The sequence below is a fragment of the Manis pentadactyla genome, chromosome 9 (assembly GCF_030020395.1).
Source record: "Manis pentadactyla isolate mManPen7 chromosome 9, mManPen7.hap1, whole genome shotgun sequence".
Classification (NCBI taxonomy): Eukaryota; Metazoa; Chordata; class Mammalia; order Pholidota; family Manidae; genus Manis; species Manis pentadactyla.
Genome location: NC_080027.1, coordinates 49,683,577 through 49,704,255, shown reverse-complemented (window position 1 = coordinate 49,704,255; position 20,679 = coordinate 49,683,577). Strand labels below are relative to the sequence as shown.

Here is a 20,679-nt window from a genome sequence, read left to right as displayed (position 1 = left end):
ACTGGTACAAGAACAGAGCCACAGACCAGTGGAACAGAATAGAGACTCCAGACACTAACCCAAACATATATGGCCAATTAATATATGATAAAGGAGCCATGGACATACAATGGGGAAATGACAGTCTCTTCAACAGATGGTGCTGGCAAAACTGGACAGCTACATGTAAGAGAATGAAACTGGATCACTGTCTAACCCCATACACAAAAGTAAACTCCAAATGGATCAAAGACCTGAATGTAAGTCATGAAACCATAAAAGTCTTAGAAAAAAACATAGGCAAAAATCTCATGGACATAAACATGAGTGACTTCTTCATGAAAGTATCTCCCCAGGCAAGGGAAACAAAGGCAAAAATGATCAAGTGGGACTATATCAAGCTGAAAAGCTTCTGTACAGCAAAGGACACCATCAGTAGAACAAAAAGATATCCTACAGTATGGGAGAATATATTCATAAATGACAGATCCAATAAAGGATTGATATCCAAAATATATAAAGAGCTCACACACCTCAACAAAAAAAAAGCAAATAACCCAATTAAAAAAATGGGCAGAGGAGCTGAATAGACAGTTCTCTAAAGAAGAAATCCAGATGGCCAACAGGCACATGAAAAGATGTTCCATATTGCTAATCACCAGAGAAATGCAAATTAAAACCACAATGAGATATCACCTCACACCAGTAAGGATCGCCATCATCAAAAAGACAAACAACAACAAATGTTGGCGAGGTTGTGGAGAAAGGAGAACCCTCCTACACTGCTGGTGGGAATGTAAATTAGTTCAACCGTTGTGGAAAACAATATGGAGGTTCCTCAGAATGCTCAAAATAGAAATACCATTTGACCCAGGAATTCCACTTCTAGGAATTTACCCTAAGAATGCAGCACTCCAGTTTGAAAAAGACAGATGCACCCCTATGTTTATTGCTGCACTATTTACAATAGCCAAGATATGGAAGCAACCTAAGTGTCCATCAGTAGATGAATGGATAAAGAAGATGTGGTACATATACAGAATGGAATATTACTCAGCCATAAGAAGAAAACAGATCTTACCATTAGCAACAACATGGATGGAGCTAGAGGGTATTATGCTCAGTGAAATAAGCCAGGCGGGGAAAGACAAGTACCAAATGAATTCACTCATATGTGGAGTATAAGAACAAAGGAAAACTGAAGGATCAAAACAGCAGCAGAATCACAGAACCCAAGAATGGACTAACAGTTACCAAAGGGAAAGGGACTGGGGAGAGTCGGTGGGAAGGGAGGGATAAGGGTGGGGAAAAAGAAAGAGGGCATTACAATTAGCATGTATAGTGTGGGGGGGCACGGGGAGGGCTGTGCAACACAGAGAAGACAAGTAGTGATTTTACAGCATCTTACTACACAGATGGACAGTGACTGTGAAGTGGTATGTGGGGGGGACTTGTTGAAGGGGGGAGCCTAGTAAACATAATGTTCTTCATGTAATTGTTGATGAATGATACCAAAAAAAATAAAAAATAAAAGCAACTTCTGTGGAAAAATAAAAATAAAATAAAATAAAGGCACAGATCAGGCTGATGGGTCTACAAGCCAAGGAAGTATAATGATTGCCTGCAAGCCACAAGAAGCTAGGAGCCAGGCATGGAACATACTCTTCCTCACAGCCCTCAGAAGGAACAAATCCTACTAATACCTTGATCTTGTGTTTCTAGCCCCCAGAACTGTAAGACTATAAATTTCTATTGTTTAAGTCACCCAGTTTGTAGTATCTTATGTGGTATGACACCCCTAGCAAAATAACAGTTGGAAAATTACAGATATGCTTTGGTTATGTAACTATACTCCTATTATGTTAATGTGTGTGTGCAATTTAAGTAGTAGCTTAAAACCTATACATGCTGAAGTTACTCTACAAGAAGATATGTCAAAGAAACAATCAATCTTCCCATGTTTTCTTCCACCTGCTACTTCTATAGCTTTTCTTCTTCCTTCCTAATTACAACCCTTAAATAGAATTCGTGCCTCATATCAAATTTACCGAGTATCATAATTCTTCCAAGTGGTAAAGATACCTCAAGACAAATGCTGGGCATAGAAGCCACAGGGCATAAATATGCAAAGAAGTAAAAAGCTAACCTTTTCAAACAATAAGGCTTCCCTCTCCCTTACCAACTTCACATTTCCCTGTATGGCCCCGGAAGATGACTGGTTAGCCAGAGACGGGTAAGATTCCTCAAGGGAGGAACAACCTAAGACAGGCACAGTCGCAGGGGGGCCATCAGGTGAGAAATTGGGGATCAACAGAGGTGAGGCTTAGAACCTCATCCCCCCTGTTCTGAGAGAAATCTTCTGCATACGTGGATGTTTTATTGCCCTGGTCTAGCTTGGATTAACACATAGTCTACAGGCACACACCTGATCATCTACATTTGCTCTCTTACAACACTAAACTATGTTTTCTACCTTTATCTTGTATCTACCTACCACTTCAGCATTTTATTAAAAATAATAATAATAGAGAAATGTGGTATCCACATATAAATCAAGTTTAAAAATCAAATGAATATTCATATTTGAACTGACTGTGTATAGTTCATAATGCATGAACAAAACCGAAAGCTTCTGTGATGACTGCCCTTGCACTGTTCACCATGTAACTTATTCACTATGTAAGAATTTGTACTCCATGTAAGAATTTGTTCGTTATGCATCAGAAGATTGGAGACTGACGAAAATTAGGCTTGGGGTGGATTAATGATTGTGCATTGAGTATTGACCCCCCTATACAGAAATTTATTGTGGTTAACAACTATTTGATCAATAAATATGAGAGATGCCCTCACAAAAAAAAATATATATATATATATATATATATAAACACACTTCCAATTGTAAAATAAATAAGTAACCGAGATGTAATGTATAGCATAAGGAATATAGTCAAAATATTGTAACAACTTGGTATGGTGATACCTGGTACCTAGAATTATCATGTATATAAATGTTGAATCACTGTGTTGTACACCTGAAACTAATGTAATGCAATGCTGTTGTCAACTACCCTTCAATAAAAATAAAAATAAAAAATAAAATAAATTTTAAAAAAAATTAATAAATAATAATAATAATAAAGAGAGAAATGTGGTATCCACATATAAATCAAGTATAAAAACCAAATGAGTATTCATATTTGAACTGACTGTTTATAGTTCATAATGCATGAGCAAAACCGAAAGTTTCTGTGATGACTGCCCTTGTACTGTTCACTATGTAACTTATTCATTATGTAAGAATTTGTTCTCCATGTAAGAACTTGTTTGTTATGCCTCAGAAGATTGGAGACTGACGAAAATTAGGCTTGGGGTGGATTAATGATTGTGCATTGAGCATTGACTCCCCTATACAGAATTTTATTGTCGTTAACAACCATTTGATCAATAAATATGAGAGATGCCCTCACAAAAAAAAAAAAAAAAAAAAGGACAGACTTCCAATGGTAAAATAAATAAGTAACCGGGATGTAATGTATAGCATGAGGCATATAGTCAAGATATTGTAATAGCTTGGTACGGTGATAGCTGGAACCTAGAATTATGTATATAAATATTTTACCACTGTGTTGTACACTTGAAACTAATGTAATGTAATATTGTGCATCAACTACCCTTCAATAAAAAATAATTATTTAAAAAAAATAAAATAAAATAACAGTTGGATAAAGGCCATAGGTAGCAAAAAGTTTGGCAACACTGTTGTCTGAGGTAATATATAAAATAGAAAGAGTATCTGATGAAAAATAGAAAGGATACCTGATAATTGTGTGGATCTAGCTAAGGAAATTTCCAATCAGAATGTTGAAATTGTCCCCTGGCTTCCTCTATTTGTGTAAGAAAACAAAGGAAAGGAGCTGCACTAATAAAGAAATTGTTTGATTTTCAAGCAGAATTTAGAGGGACTGAAAAGGAAACAAGATTTACTAGGTATAAAAAAAAAACATTTCTTAACCCCAGTGGAAAAAATAAAAAAAAGCAAGAGTGGCCTAATAGCAGAGATTAAATCCCTCATACTTCAAGTAAAGTACAGCCTCTGGATAAAAACCAATTTAGGATTTTTTTTTCAGCTCAAGGGAACAGATATAAGATAAAAGGGTCTGCCGTATAGACATCCCCAGTTGCATTAAAAGGCTCTTAGATTTTTTAAGAAGGATTATCTCAGAGTATCTTGATTCTTAGCCCAAGGAAAAGAGGAGATTGTTTTTAAGACACTTTAGGATGTGCCTTTGTCTAACACTCTTAACCTTAATATAATTAATAGAAAATCCACAAAGTTGTTAAGAGAATTGTATTGTAGAAGTACCACCAACTTGGAATGCAAACAATAGAGATAGTTCAAAATGAAAATAGGCCTTGGAGCAACCAACTTTATTGAATGGAACTCCCTCCCTCTAGAGTGAGTGCCAGACCATCTTGTCTTTTTCTGCTAAGTGCTACAAAAGGAAAGTAAGGGTTGATATGAGAGTATATGCAGGTGAACTTGCTGCTCTTTTGGGAAGATGGAAGGCTGCAAATGAGGAATAAGAATGAGTCTCAGTCCTGAAGTTAATTAAGCAGGTAGTTAGACAAAAATGAAGGAAGAGCCTTCCAGACAGAAAGAATAGCCTAAAAACTGAAGGAACAAAATGGCAGCAGACTCAGAGACTCCAAGAATGAACTAGTGGTTACCAAAGGGGAGGGGTGTGGGAGGGCAGGTGGGGAGGGAGTGAGAAGGGGACTGAGGGGTATTATGTTTAGTACACATGGTGTGGGGGATCACGGGGAGAACAGTGTATCACAGAGAAGGGACATAGTGGAGCTCTGGCAACTTGATGCACTGATGGACAGTGACTGCATTGGGGTGTGGGTGGGGACTTGATAATATGGGTAAATGTAGTAACCACATTGTTTTTTCATGTGAAACCTTCATAAGAGTGTACATCAATCATACCTTAATAAAAAATTTTAAAAAAAGGAATAGCCTAGACAGAGCATAGTTAAGTCAAAAACCCAAGTGATGGCCAGTGTGGCTGGAGTGTGGAGAACAATGGCAAAAGCACTGAAGTAAGAGTGTTGTCAGGCAATCCAGTCCAGGAAGATTTCCTTGAACGCTAGTTGAGACTTCAACCCAGGAGAGGGTTCTTGGCTCTGATGGAGAAAGAATTTGCTAACAAGTCAGATAAGTGTAGGCAAGGAAGGAATTCATTAAAATGAGAGTGGTAGTGAATACCAGCAGCCATGCAGGCAGTAAAAAGCAAGGAAGAACAGAAGAAGGAAAGGACAGTTCCTTGAACTCCTGCTCTGCACAAGACAGATCCCTCTCCAACTCCTGAAGCCAGGGTCACCTGGCATCCAGTGTCCACTTGAACCTGCACAGTGTGGAAACTAAACCCCTACCACCCCAGGATTTGGGAGAGCCACAAAGCACTGGATGGAGTGAAATTATGTTCTGAGAACTTCCCAAAGCAAAAAAAGGAGATTTTCACACAGGCTGCTAAAGAGCATGATTGTACAGCTGCAGTCCCATCAGGGTCACACAGTCATCGGGAATTACTTGCAAGCCCAGATCAGAGATCTTACTAGCCCATCCTTACTTGTCTGAAATAGAACAGAGAAAGAGAAGACTTGTGCTTCAGACCAGAAAATTGAATGAAATAACAGTAACAAGGACATTTACCAATGGAGGTGGAGGTCAATGAATTCTTGTCTTTATCATGAAAAAGGGTTCAGTGCTATATATAGGCTTATGCAACAAGGAAGTGAGTATGGACAACCTCAAAGAGAAGGTGCTCTTAAAGGTTTAGAATCTGAGTTTTTAAGGATTTCAAGAATCGGGTAAAGGTCTTATGATGCCTATCTTTGGTCAGAGACATTATGTCACCATCCATAGTCAGTCCATTAGATATTCTGTAAGATAAACTTAACACAAGGAATCTATTGGTTCTGTTCTCCCAGATAGTAGTTACCCTCAAGCAGTAGAAACATATCATTTAGAACTGTTTGTCCTGCCTTAGGAAAGGGTTGGCTGTTGGCAATCACCATAAAATATGTTAGGAATCTTACCTCCTAACTCCCTGTTTTTGTTTTTGTTTTTTCTTAAATGGAATGTTAGCCTTAAGATGGAGTTCCTCCTGTTATTACCAACTATTTATACCTCGGCATTCTTCAACATAGTCAGGAAAAGTTAATCATGCTGCTTGTCCCATGTCCCTGCTCTACCTGAAGAGGAGAAATTGGAGAAGTCGGGTTTTGAAGCCTAATGAGCCAGGAGTACCAAGCCTGTCAGATAGCTCTGTACAGCTCCTATCATCCCCATGGTCTGAAATACCCTGAATCAGTGAGAACAAGCTGGCAGCCAGACGCAGGAATGCTGACCAACTGTGTCTGAAGTTGGCAGATGTGGGGATGGTGTCAGGCCCTGGCCGCTCAGCAGCTGATGGCATCTTCATGGCGGCCATCATCCCACAGCTCTCCTGGGGATGAGAGGAAGCTTCCAGTTTCATGGGAAGTTTCCCAAACTGGGCCCAGGATTTAAGCAGGGTGTCACGCCTGCCTCAGGTCCTCAGAACCAAGTGACATTGCAGTCTCCTCCCCTGGAAAACCAGCAGCCCTCTGTCTCCCAGGGCTGGGTCGTTGTGAGGACCACACAGGAGAACTCTTGTGGAAGCAGGCGTCATCACTCCAGGCTGTCCGAGTGGGAGGTACAGTAAAGAACAAGAACGAGGAGAACAGCCATAACAGAGTGCTGATGGCAACAGGGACAAACGCCTCTGAGGCCTTAGGGTTGGGTGCTTTGCTCAAAGTGCCAAAGCAGCAAAATCTGATCTTTTCGTTAGAAGAACTGTGTGACAAGGCTGACTCTGACAGCCTCCTCAGACATCACTAGCTGAGCTGGCCTGAGCCCAGCATTCTATAGAAAATCCTGACTGAATAATCTTCCAATGAGACCAAGACCAGATCTACTGTCCACTTGAATGCATGAAAATCCATGTCTGCCTGGCCCACTGAGGATGGGGGAAGAGTAGGCATCTCAGAGGTGGAGACTGAGTACTGAAAATTAGCAAAAGTTCACAGAAGCTGTAAAGGAGAAGGAAGGGTATTCTAGGAAGAGGTAGCTGCATGTGCTGAAATATGAAAGCAAAAAAAAAAAAGCCTTTGGGAAATGGAGAAAGAGGAATGTAGAATGGTGTTTTCACAAGGTGATACTGTGATTTATAACAAGAAATAAATACTGTGTTTGGTCTCCACCCCATTCTAGGCACAGAGCTCCCAAAACCGTTAGAATTTCCTAAGTGATGAGAGTGATAAAAAGTGTATTTTGTTATGTTAATGAGATGACTTTGGGACGATTAGGGGGTTGGAAATTTCAGTCCTACCCCTTTGACCACCCAGAAGGGGAAAGGGACTAGAGATTGAGTTCAATCACCAATGGCCAATGATTTAATCAATTGTGCCTATGCAATGAAGCCTCCATAAAAGCTCAGAAGGACAGGGTTTGGAGTGCTTCCTTGTCGGTGAACCAGAACTCATCCATGTTATTAGGCCCCCAAAACCACAGAAACAGAAGCCCCTGTGTTTCGGACCTCACTCTCTGTATGTCTTCATCTAGCTGTTTATTCATATCCTTTAATGTCTAATGTCTTCTGTAATAAACAGGTAATCTAGTAAGTAAACTGGTTTTCTGAGTTCTGTGAGCCTCTCTAGCAAATCAACTGAACTCCAGGCCGGGAGCATGGGAACCTGTGGTTTCCAGGCGGTGGGTCACAGGCACTGACAAGAACCTGTGCTTGGGTTTGGGATTGGCATCTGCCATGAAGGCAGTCTTGTTGGACTGAGCCCTTAACCCTTGGAATCTGATAGTGTTAGAATTGACACTGGCTGGTGTTGGAGAATTGCTTGGATAGGGAAAAACCCTTACATTGGAATTAATGTCAGACTCATAGGTTAAGATACCTTGGTCTTTGCAGTCAAAAAGATGATGTAATAGAGAGGGGTTTTTATCTGGGTATTTTTGGTGGTGGTGGGTTTTTTTTTAGGGAGAAACTGAATCCAAAAGCCAGGCTGAGCTTCCAGGTGAAAATCTACTAGATTTCAGCACTTGCAAAATAGCTAGACAGAAAGGATTGGAATCTGGTATAAAAGCAGTAATATAGAAATCAGGGAGATGAACCAAACCCAAGGGTGGGAAGCTGAGCCTGAAGCAGTGCCTGACTGGTGTAGAGTTCCTGTGGCCAAAGGCAAGACTGTGAAAGAAAAGTGAGAAAAAGAAAAGGAGGCAGAGCAGTCCAATCTCCCTAGCCCCTCACGCCCCCTCATCTGATTTGCCCTTCATGGTGCACCTGGTTCCTGAGTTAATTCTTGATCCTTCCCCTCCACCCTCTCCATCAAAACTCCCCCTCTTCCGAGTGTAGGAAAGCAACCTAAGTTAAAGCAATCCACGTTTAGGTTTGAATGGTCAATGCTTCTCTACCTTTAGCCTCTCCTTGAGTGTTAACTTGTAAGTGTAATGATCTCTAATGCGTGAAGTTTAAGCCCACTTGAACTGGGAAAGGTAGAGAAAGCTTCAATTGTGGCTAGCCTGGCCATTTCCCTCAGCCTGAGGAGGGAAGCAGAGGGGAGAGTTGGAAGCAGCTCTGAAGTCCGAATTCAGTGATACTCATGTGGTTCCCTCCTTCCCACCACCTTTCCTACTGGGGTACATCCGTGGTTTGAATCCCCTGGAAGCCTCTAACTGACAGCCATGTATATATATACACAGAGATTCTGGGAACTAGGACAAGCCAAACATGGGTGTCCTTGGTCTAGCTCAACTTCAGGCTCAACTTCTTCCCTAACTTCTTTCTTCCCCCTTATTGACTCTCAGCAAGAACAGAATAACTCGGGCCAAGACCCTACACAGGAAACTGACAGAGAGAGTAGTAGAGGTCATCTCTCTACATCCATCTTCTCCTTCTAGGAGACATCAAACATCTTTTCTTCTGGTACAGCCATAATGGAAAACAGTTTGGAGATTCCTCAAAAAATTAAAAATAGGACAAACTATGATTCAGCAGTCTTCTTCTGGGTATTGTTAAAAAGAAAACAACGGGCCCAAAATGGACTCACTTATGTTAGGAGCTCTACGTCATCATACCAAGATTTAAAACCTAATCTAACTGCGGTTTCAGCTCCACACCCCCTACCAGGAATGTAACCTTTATTTAGACAACATGGAATTTCCTGGTCAGCATTAGGAAATTTACTGATAGACCCATTCCGTTCCCCTTAGGAGTGTGACCTTGCCTAAAACAATGGATTCTCTGCTAATAATTTCCTTTTTTCCACTCCTTCTCTACCTTTAAAAACCTTTCCTTTTCTGCAGCTCAATAGAGTTTCCCTCTTCTTGCTAGATGTGATGCTGCCCAATTCATGAATTGATTAATAAAGCCAATTAGATCTTTAAAATTTACTCTGTTAAATTTTTATTTAGCTGTACATATCCAAAGGAAATGAAATCGGTATCTTGAAGAGATATCTGTACTTCCATATTTATTACAGCACTATTCACAGCAGCCAAGATATGGAAACAACCTAAATGTCCATTGACAAGTGAATGGATAACAAAAATGTAGTATGTGTGTGTGTGTTTATATATACATATATATACAGGAATATTATTCAAGTTTTATGAGGAGGAAAATCTTGATGTTTGCAACAACATGGATGAAACTGGAGGACATTATGCTAAGTAAAATGATCCAGACACAGAAAGAAAAATATTGCAGCATCTCATTTGAATGTGAATCTAATGTAGCCAAACTCATGGGAGCAGAGAGTTGAAGGGTGGTTGTCAGGGGCTGTAGAAGGAGAAAACAGGGAGATGTTGGTCAAGAGGTACAAAGTTTCAGTTTTGCAAGATGAGGAAGTTCTGGAGACCTAATGTACAGCAATGTAAATATAGTTAACTACTGTATTATATAAAGTACTTGAAATTTGCTAAAAGGGTAGATCTTAAGTGTTCTCAACACCAAAAACACAAAACAAAAACAAAAACAATGGTAACATGTGAGGTGATAGATATGTTAATTAGTCTGATTAGGGCAATTATTTCATAATGTATTCATATATCAAAACAGTCATACAACTTAAATATATGCAATTTTTGTCAGTTATATCTCAATAAAGATAGGGGGAAATCAGCAATGTAAAAAAAAAACATTTTCTCCATTCTTCAGTCCCTTCCTTTCTTTCCATGCCTTTCTTCCTTTCTTTCTTCCACAAATAAGTATTGAGCACCTTCTCCATATCAGGTGTTGGGCCAGGCACTGGGGATCTCACCATGAACATGCAGTAGGACTGTCCTCTCTGGGACTTAGAGTTGCTGCAGATCCTGTCCCTTCTGCTGATGACTTGAAGAGCACTGTGTGGGTGCTGCCGAGTGGGCCCCCGGAGTAGCTTTCTACTCCTTCCCATATTTCCAGTCTTTCTCTCTCTCCCATCATGGACCTTTAACGTAGTAGTAGAGACATCCAAAAGTTTTACCTCCCAGGAAACAAAGGAATGAGTTTGCAAAATCAGCTTGCTTTCCTTCTTTATGACATTTGATTAATGCACCATCTTGTAACACATTATTAGACCCTCTTTTTACCTGGTTATTATGTAACCATCAAGTTAATCTTTTTTTCCTGTTCTTGGTACAATTTCTGCTCTTTTCACAACTGTTTGGCTTACAGTTCCCTGTATATGCTCCTCCCTTATTATACAGACAGAAAAATGTATTTATGCTTCATATGCAAAATATACTTAACAGAAGAAACAAACCAGCCAAAAATATGAACACCTACTTTTAAAGTTCAGAAGAATTTAAATACGTTGTATTATATTTATCCTCCTTTTGTTTTATAGTCACCTTTTTCTATACTTTCAAACCTTTCACTTTGACTCATGGACTTTCACAAATGTTATAATTAACTATCATTCTTTTTTGTTCAAAAGAATCACCGTGTGGCCAGTGAGAACCCTCTGATTTTGGCTTAATCCAACCAGCCCTATTTCAGATATTTCTTGGAAGCATCCTTTTCTTGAATGTTACAAGCCCCTCCCGATGGTTCCCTGCTGTAAGACATGGAATTGCTATACTTCCAAAAGCCATGGCTTCTTCCAAAGGGCATAGCAGAATCCAAAATCTGGGTGTGGGGTGCACAAATCAGTTTGGTAGTAAGGAAAGCTGATTCCAGGTGACAGAACTGAAGAATATTTTTCTTTTTAATTCCATCAGTTTGCATTAAAACTATCCATTTTCTTCCAACTGGAAATTTTTTTTTCCTAACATAAAAATGTACTTCCTTAAGATACTATATGCTTTCTTAATTTTTAACTTCTCACCAAATCTATCATTGTAACCTCTTCTCTTTTATGATATTTGTTGAATCATCCATCACCATTCAGAAGTCTCTCAGTCAATGGAAATTTGTTTGTCTTCTTTTTTTGGTCCAAAATAAATTTAATACTCAGGTGTAAGAAAGATTTTCTAGTTAGCTGTTATTGTCTATACCTTGGCTATTTATAAATGACCGTGTTCTGCTTCAAGTTTAATCCTTTTTTGGAAGAATCTGGGTATAAATATGAAATAAAGGAACAGCTTGGTGTTGTAATAAAGTAAAATGATAGCAAAGCAGATCTGATATAAATTTCATGATTTGTTATTGTGGTAATAAGATAATTAAGCATGTATGGAAAAGTTTCTATAAGTGGTGGTAATTATACACCTGAAGATAGTGTGTCAAGAAAGGGTTAGATGTGGAAAAGTTTATATAAATGGTGGTAATTATACACCTGAAGATAGTGTGTCAAGGAAGGGTTAGATGATGGGAAAGATGGGCTAAAAAGGGGAAGGAGCAGGAAGCTACTCCAAGGGCCCACTGAGTAGTTGTGGAATGGAAACTCGGCAGCACCCACACGGTGCTCTTCAAGTCATCAGCAGAAGGGACAGGACCTGCAGCAACTCTAAGTCCCAGAGAGGACAGTCCTACTGCATGTTCATGGTGAGATCCCCAGTGCCTGGCCCAACACCTGATATGGAGAAGGTGCTCAATACTTACTTGTGGAAGGAAGAAAGAAAGGTGGGAAGGAAAGAAGGCATGAAGGAAGAGAGGAAGGGAGTGAATGCCTAATATACGTGGCTCGTTTATATTTCCTATCAAACAACTGGGTCATTATATGACATAAGGCAGTACAACCAATTATACAATACTAAGCAAAACTTCAAAATGCCATAATTTCAGGAAATCCCCAGTGAAAGCTATAGACATGATAAGTACCACTGATGGAGCAAGTAAGGCTTAATGATTAAACGGGACCCAGCTTCCACATAGTGAGGGCCACATTTGCATGAAATGTCCAGAATAGTCAAATCCATACAGTCAGAAGGTAGATAGGTGATTGCCTAGGGCTTGGAGGAGTAGGTGAACTGAGAGCCGCTGCTAAGGGATTACTTTTAGGAGCAATGAACATGTTCTAAAGTTGGTTGTGATAGCGGCACAACTCTGTGAATATACTACAAACCAGTGATATATTTGAAATGGTGAATTGTATGGTATGTGAATTTTATCTCATTAGAGCTGTTGTAAAGCGGGTGGGAGCATGCCAGCTCAAGTTGAGAAGGTGCCATCAAGTCCCCTACACCAAGAATCAATTATAAACAACCCCAGCCTATATAAGTAATCTACAAACTTGGCCAATATGAGAAGGTATTATTTTAATGTGGGGCCTAGTGAAACTTCTGTAACCCTAGAAAAGTATCAAAATGAATATTATTAGTAAGAATAAGCACAGAAGTGATATAAAAAAATTAATTAAATCCATGGTTTCAATATTTTAAAATTAGACTTAAATGTAGTTATAGTCATTGCAGTTATTTTATTTTTGTGTTTCTGTCTGCCACTTGGTATGTCAGGATGTTTGACAAGGAATCATCCATTTGGATTATTAACATAATTTGGATTGTTAAGGGAATTTAATTATGTTTATGTAGTGATCATTTATGATGGACACCCGGGTCCCTACCCTCATACCACTCCGGCATAATTAGTAAAGCCACTTGGAGGTCGCATTCTCCTTGCCAGTGATTGGTTTAGGAAAAAGCATGTGACACAACTCTCGCTAATGAGGCATGAGTAGAAGTCTGCTGCAGAGATTCTGAAAGAGGTTTCCATAGACTCCACCCACCCACAAAAAGGAAATAAGAGTCCCTCTTCCTTCTCTGAGCTACTGTGTCTGGGTATGATAATGATAATGTCACTGTGACTGCCACATTGCTGCAAGCTGGCTGGTGCTGCTAAAACACAGAGAAGGCAGAACCAAGAGAATCACAACCAAGTGGAGCTGGAGCCCAGACATGTTGTGCCCACGGCCCACCCCACCTCAGGGCTTTATGTTATGTGAGGTAACTTTAAACATTTCCTTATTGTTTAAGCCACTTTGAATCAGGGTTTTCTGCTATTTTCACCTGCAAGAAACACAGTCTGTAATCAGGATTTAAATGTAAGAAATTTTTATTTTCTAAGTTTTATTTATTAAGCATGTCAGCTTCATAAATTGAGCATCAGCTATGTAAGAAGCTGTGGTGTGTGCCCCTTGGACTTCAAAGAACTTAGAAATAGTGCACAGACAAATTTCAAAAAGGGATTCATCCCCTTGACCCTCATATGAGAACCTACTGGTAACATGCCTTCATGACATATGCCTTCAACTGTGGTATTAACAATACTTAGGTATGCACACCTGTGCTTATGGCAGCATTATTTACTACAGCAAAGATATGAAAGCAACCCGAGTGCCATCAATAGATGGAAGGATAAAGAAGATGTAGTACATATGCATGATGGAATATTACTCAGCCATAAAAAAGAAGGAAATCTTGCCCTTTGCAACAACATTAAAAGACCTAGAGGGTATTATGCTAAGTGAAATGAGCCATACAGAGAAAGACAAACACCATATGATTTCACTTACATGTGGAATTTAGAACACAAAACAAACAAATAAATAGATCCACAAATATAGACAACAGACTGTTTGTTACCATAGGGAAAGGGATAGAGGGATGGGTGAAATAGGTGAAGGAGATAAAGAGGTACAAGCTAAAGATTGTAAAATAAGTTAGACATAGGAATAGAAGTATAACATAGAGAATTTAACCAATAATATTGTAATATCTCAGTATGATAATGGGGTAACTACACTTACTGTGACAAGCATTTAGTAATATATATATTTATCAAGTTATATGTTGTACACCTGAAACCAATGTAATATTTGTAGCATATTCTAATAAAAATTTCAATAAAAAATCAAAATAATAATAATAATAAATAAAAGAAAATAAGCTCAGTAAAGACTTATCTGCAGGGATCACAAACACTGATTTCTGGTGGAGGAAGAGGGGTTGGAGAACCCAAAGGAACAGATCGCTAGCAGCTATGATCTCTGTCAGTGACCAGAAGGGACTTCATTAGCCCAGTTCAAATGCCTTCAGGGGCTCAGGCAGGCTCCATAATGAATGAAACTGAGTGGCAGGAAAGGGGGGCTCTGTTTCCAGGAAGCATCTCCACTCAGACCCAGATAATGCTAGTGTGAGGAAATGCTGCAGCTTCAGTATTGCCAGATCTTTCCTTTCTCAAGAAAAGCCAGAAACCTGACTCATGCAGATTTTTAGATTAGGGCAACCAATTCAACTTAAAAAACAAAAAAACAACACCAGGGGACCAAACATCATGCATCTGTAGGCTGTCCATGTCCACAGACTACCACTTTGTGACCTCAGCCTGTAGGCTTAGAGCACATCCACAGATGGACATGTGTGACAGCCAAGACACCTGCCCTGTGCTGCCAGTAGGGCAAACATTTCCCTCCAGAAGGAGCTTCTTAGACACATAGATTCTGAGCCACATAGCTGGACAGATGTGATTCATAGAAGAGCCCAGCAAAATAGTTGGATAAATGATCTGTCTTTGGGGCTGTTTAGCATCATCTGCTTAAAGGCTGGAGACTGACACACCGTTTGCGCTTCAATCCTCGCCAGAGTCAGGCTGTGTATGAGTGGCTAACCACCCACGTGATCAGTCCTCCTGAACTTCTTTGCTATGTTCTGAGGCTTTTATAAGACAGGATCAGCCATTCACTTGCATTTGAAAAAGTAACAGAGAACAGGGGAGAGACTGAGGCTGCTGGGCCCAATGAGACGTGAGTGTCAGGAGAGCTGGAGTCTTGCCAAATGTCCCTGGAGCTTCTCAGCACAGCCTGGCACAGGCCTCATCCTGCCTCATTCAGAGTATTCCTGGGTTTCTTGAAGAGTAAATCCAAGGCCTGTGAATGTCTCTGACTCAGAAAAATCTGCTCATTTTCATGAGTCTATTTGTGTATTATTTTAAAATATGTGTGACATGACACATTGCAGCAAGAGGAACTTGGGTTAGATATTAAGAACAATTTCCTGATGAACAGATTGTGAAACATTAGAGCAGGTTACAAATGAGGAAGTGGAGGCTCCATGTATGCAGGACTTCTCTGCCAAGGTAAACACCTGATTCTGTCAGGCAGATGCTATCAATGGTGAGGTCGGAAGGTGGTGTTTGTGTGGTGTGTCTCCTACAGCCTGCCAGTTACAAAGAGTCAACCTGCTCACTGTCTAGGTCCAGTATCTTACCAAGTCCTTATAGAAACCCAATAAGATAAATATCCCCATTTTACAGATGAGGAAACTGACCATCAGAGGTGAAATAACTTTCTCAATGTTAATGTTAAAAAACCACAGAGCTAGGATTAGAACCACCGCTGGGTGACTTCCAAGTTCTTTTCATGAGGCCAGGCTGTGCAGGTGTCTGGGCAGAGCACCTGTGACTACCTGTGGGAAAGAGACCCCAAAGGTCATATTCGGGCAAGGAGAGCATTATTTAAAAAGTTGTGAGAGCGTTGCTGAGACCCAAAGAGGAAGCCATTGTCAGGAAGACAGATAAGATGCCATCTGAGGATAAGACAGAGACATGAAGGGGAGGCAAAGTCAGAACATGGAAATCAAAGGATATCCTTCCAGACCTTCCAGAAAAGAGTTTGTACTGACTTGGACAGTCCAGGAAGTGAAGACAGTGAACAGGCAGTTCCTTTCAGCAACGCACAGCCTCTGTCGCCAAGCCTGCCAAACACCTGGCTAGGGGCTGCTGACCCGCCCGGCTCAGATTTTCCTCTGGTGACTCCGGACCTGCTAACAGTGGCCTTGGACAATTCTCATCCCCACTGCCCCACCCACCAGCAACTGTCTTTGATGTACAGGAGCTGTAACACTGTCTCCAACCATGACTCTTGATATTTAGTCAGCTGCTCATGTTCATGTTCAGAATACCTGTAATCATGTAACTTTCCTTCTCCAAAAATGTTTCCCTGTTGTTTCTGCCCTGCCAGGGTCCAGGTTCCTAGAATAGCATCACTGCTACAACCTAAGAAAAGGCAGGTTGAAACCAAGTGGGTCCCTACAGACCCAATGTAGGATATGTTAAGCCACATCACCTTTCCTACTCAACACTTGTGGCTGAAAGGACTTAAAATCACCCAAAAAGCAGCTCCAGGACAATCTGGAGGGGCGCACTGTAGACTATTCCAGGAGGTGACTGGGGCCTGTATTCCCCTTTTAAGAGCTCCATTTCACAAATTCCAGCTGGCCTTAGCAGCTCCAGACTCTGTTCAGACAAGAAATTTGAGGAAACAACACAACCACAAGCACACAGGACAGACTCACTTGGCTGGATGTATAGCTGTTTCTCTAGAACTGATACCCAATCCCTTTAAATTCAAAACTTCCTGGAAGCTCTGACCTCAAAGATCAAACCTTCCCTGCTGGTCAATGCTGTTGGGAGTTTCTTTCATTCCATCTGTACTTTCCTGAATCCCACTCCTCTACAATAAGGGCAGAAGGAGAAAAATAAAGCAGAAATTAAATAAACAAACAAAACAGAACTTTTCTTTTCTCTGATCGGTCTTACCTTGGCCAGGGCAATCAATGAACGCAGGAACACATCTTCCTGAAATTACTCCTCTCACCCCACCCTCCATACACTATGGAAAAAGCCAGGGCTGACTAATTTGTAACTCCAGTGAGGGGTTAAAGTCTCCAAAGCCTTCTGCGAGTTTGGCTTAGGGATTAACAGAATTCTGAAGAATGTTTTGGATTTTAGGTTCATTTGCTTATCCCACAATTACCTTCTATTTTCTAGGTGCTGACTTAGAAGTGGGGGAGGGCTCCAGCAATGACTAGAGCCCAGCCCCTGCTCTCTAGCTGCTCAGGGTGTAGCAGGGGAGATAAAGGATGAATTAGTGACTAGATAGAAGAAAGTGCTATGTGCCACATGAGAGATATAACCAATGATAACCATCATTTTTATTTGAATGGGCCTTTCTGAAGTCAGTCTTTGTATTTTCTCAATTGGTCCTTAGCACACTTGTGGTAGACATGTGCCATTATTCTTACCCAGCATCCTTTCACCATTCTGGTAAATGTACCCTAATTTCTCACTAGCCAGCCTCCACCCACCCCCACATCCTATGTGAGGCTGCCAGAGCTATGTATGCCCCAGGGTCTGAGGTAGGACAAGTCTCCTGGGCATCAGCCAATCCGAGCATCAAATTTTCTCTGCCATAGTGACCACCTCAGGGACAGGAACATATCCCAATGAGAGCAATGAGAATGTAGGTGGGACTTCTGAGAAAGAGGTTCTCAAGCTAGGCTGCTGGACCTGAAGTAGACTCTGGGCTCCGGGACTGCCACCAGCCTTCTTGCCACTCTTTGAATCTGAGCCTAAAGGTGACAGAGCAAAAGGCAGAGCAAAAAGAAGAAGCAATAAAGAGTCCTGATGATATCATTTTGATTTTAAATTCATCCATGCCTGAAGCCATCTCTGACCCTAGACTTTTCACCTGTATAAACCAATAAATGCTCTTTTGTCAAAAGCCAATTTGGGTTGGATTTTCTGTCACTCAAAACCAGTACTATTTAAAAAAAAAAAAAAAAAACTTCCACTCTGTGGGGTAAATATTTCCATCTCTGTTTTATATAAGAAAATTTGAAGCTCAGATGGGTAAGCAGAAACTGCTAAGGAGTAGCAGAGCCAGGTCCCAGGCCACAAGCCCTGTTGTCAATTTGCAGGGCCAGTTGCTCACACCACAGATGCTGTCCTTGGTCACAGAAATCTAGAGGCAGCACAGAAACCTTTGGGCAGAGAAGATGAGCCAGGCTTCATAGGAGCACCAGATGAACAAGACTTTGATGACTAGATTCAGCCTGTGGCAATGGCAAAAGTATTATGGGTGACCGGGAGCCTCATATGCAAGGCCATGGGTATGAGAAACCCTGGGGCACATGGCCAACAGCAAGTACTTGGGTTTGTCAAATGCACTGGGTGTATGAGAGAAGATAACAGGAAACAGAGTTAGGAGCATGTAGAATTAGAATCAGAATGTTTGGGGAACTTGAAATTTATCCTGAAGGTCAGAAATTTCCAAACCCCACTAAATCAAAGACTGACATCAAGTGACTGAAACTCAGTTTTGGCTAGCTGAGTTATACCGTATCTTGGGTATGAGGTTTACTGACCCAGGAAAGAAGATTCATGAGAACCCAGCAGGGAGAAAGAGTCAAAATTCTTGGCTTTGAGTTCCAAAATAGCTATTATCTTGAAACCAGGACAATCTGACAGAATTGAAGCAGAACTTATCTTTCAGGCAAACCAATAGAAATACTGGATAATTTTTTCTTCAGATGTATACGAGATTGAAAACAAGAAAGGGAATTCCCAGGTGCGATAAATCAAAAGGGGAGCCAAAGTTAGCTTGGTGAGCAGAATGTGAAGCTGAGACAGGGTAGTTCTTAAAGACTGAGGACAGAATTTTAATATTGATGTGGCAACAGAAGATGAGGCCTTGGGCCCTGACAAGAGCTGGAGTTGGAACAAAGGCCCTGTTGGCTCCCCAGAGGAGGATAGAAAATTCTGCTTACCAGCTGGGGAAAGGAGCAAGAAAGCTTGTCATCGGCCTGAGCCACAGGAAGAAAAAGAATCCCAGTCTATTTCTGCACAGTGTAGGACCTGAACTCACATTATCCATCAGGAGCAGGTCATAAGATATTGACCAAAATATAAATAAATTCATACCGAGACAGTATGGTAACATTGGAGAACACCAATTACAAGAAACAGAAATCTTAAAGCAGTCTGTGGAAAAAGAGTAGCTACAAAAGACTAACAAACTATAACAAGATACTCATACACAACAATAAATGCCAGAAGACAAAGGAATATCTAAAATTGTGGCTCTTTTGAACTACACAGGACAATGAAAAGAGTCAGGAGAGTGATGGGTAACCAAGCAGACAGTGATATTTTAAGAACCAGACTGTAATGCAGCACTATTCACAGTAGCCAAAACATGGAAACAGCCTAAGTGTCCATCTACGGATGAATGGATAAAGAAAGTGTGGTATATATACACATATATAATGGAATATTATTTAGCTATTCAAAAAAGGAAATCCTGCCATTTGCAACAACATAGATGGACCTTGAGGACATTATGCTAAGCAAAGTAAGTCAGACAGAGAAAGACAAATGCTATACAATCTCACTTATATGTAGAATCTATAAAAAAGAAAAGAAAAGAAACCGAACTCATAGGTACAAAGAACAGATTGGGGTTGCCAGAGGCAGGGCAGGGGAACAAAGTGGATGAAGGACATCAGAAGGTACAAACTTCCAGTTACAAGAGAAATAAATCCTGGGAGTCTAATGTACAGCATGGTGGCTATAGTTAACAATACTGTATTGCATATTTGAAAATTGCAACAAAAATCACATGATCATCTCAATAGATGCTGAAAAAGCATTTGACAAAATTCAACATCCATTTATGATAAAAACCCTTAACAAAATGGGTATAGAGGGTACATACCTCAACATAAAAAAGGCCGTATATGACAAACCCACAGTCAACATCATACTTAATAGTGAAAAGCTGAAAGCTTTTCCTCTAAGATTGGGAACAAGATAAGGATGCCCACTCTCACCACTTTTATTCAACATAGTACTGGAGGTCCTAGCCATGGCAATCAGACAACACAAAGAAATAAAAGGCATCCAGATTGGTAAGGAAGAATTTAAACTCTATTTTCAGATGACATGATATTACACATAGAAAACCCTAAAGAATCCACCAAAAAGCTATTAGAACTAATAACTGAATTAAGCAAAGTTGCAGGATACAAAATTAATACACAGAAATCTATTGCATTCCTATACATTAAGGATGAACTAGCAGAAAGAGAAATCTAGAAAACAACTCCATTTACAATTGCATCAAAAAGAATAAAATACCTAGGAGTAAACCTAACCAAGGAGGTGAAAGACTTTTATTCTGAAAACTCTAAGACACCCATGAGAGAAATTAAAGAAGACACCAATAAACGGAAATCTATCCTGTGCTCATGGATAAGAAGCGTTCATATAGTCAAAATGGCATCCTGCATAAAGCAATTTACAGATTCAATGCAATCCCTATCAAAATACCAACAGTTCATTCTTCAATGAACTAGAACAAACAGTTCTAAAATTCATATGGAACCACAAAAGACCCTGAGTA

General features: G+C 40.3%; 1 protein-coding gene across 1 annotated transcript in view; it reads right to left on the bottom strand.

The window, feature by feature from the left end:
• The window catches only part of SWAP70 (switching B cell complex subunit SWAP70), a 114,659-nt gene extending 104,171 nt beyond the window's left edge, over positions 1–10,488 (bottom strand). The window contains exon 1 of the mRNA XM_036892326.2: positions 10,339–10,488. Within this exon, the coding sequence (XP_036748221.2) occupies positions 10,339–10,473 (135 nt within the window). The 5' untranslated portion in view covers positions 10,474–10,488. The remainder of the gene's footprint in view (positions 1–10,338) is intronic.
• Positions 10,489–20,679: the final 10,191 nt, after the last annotated feature.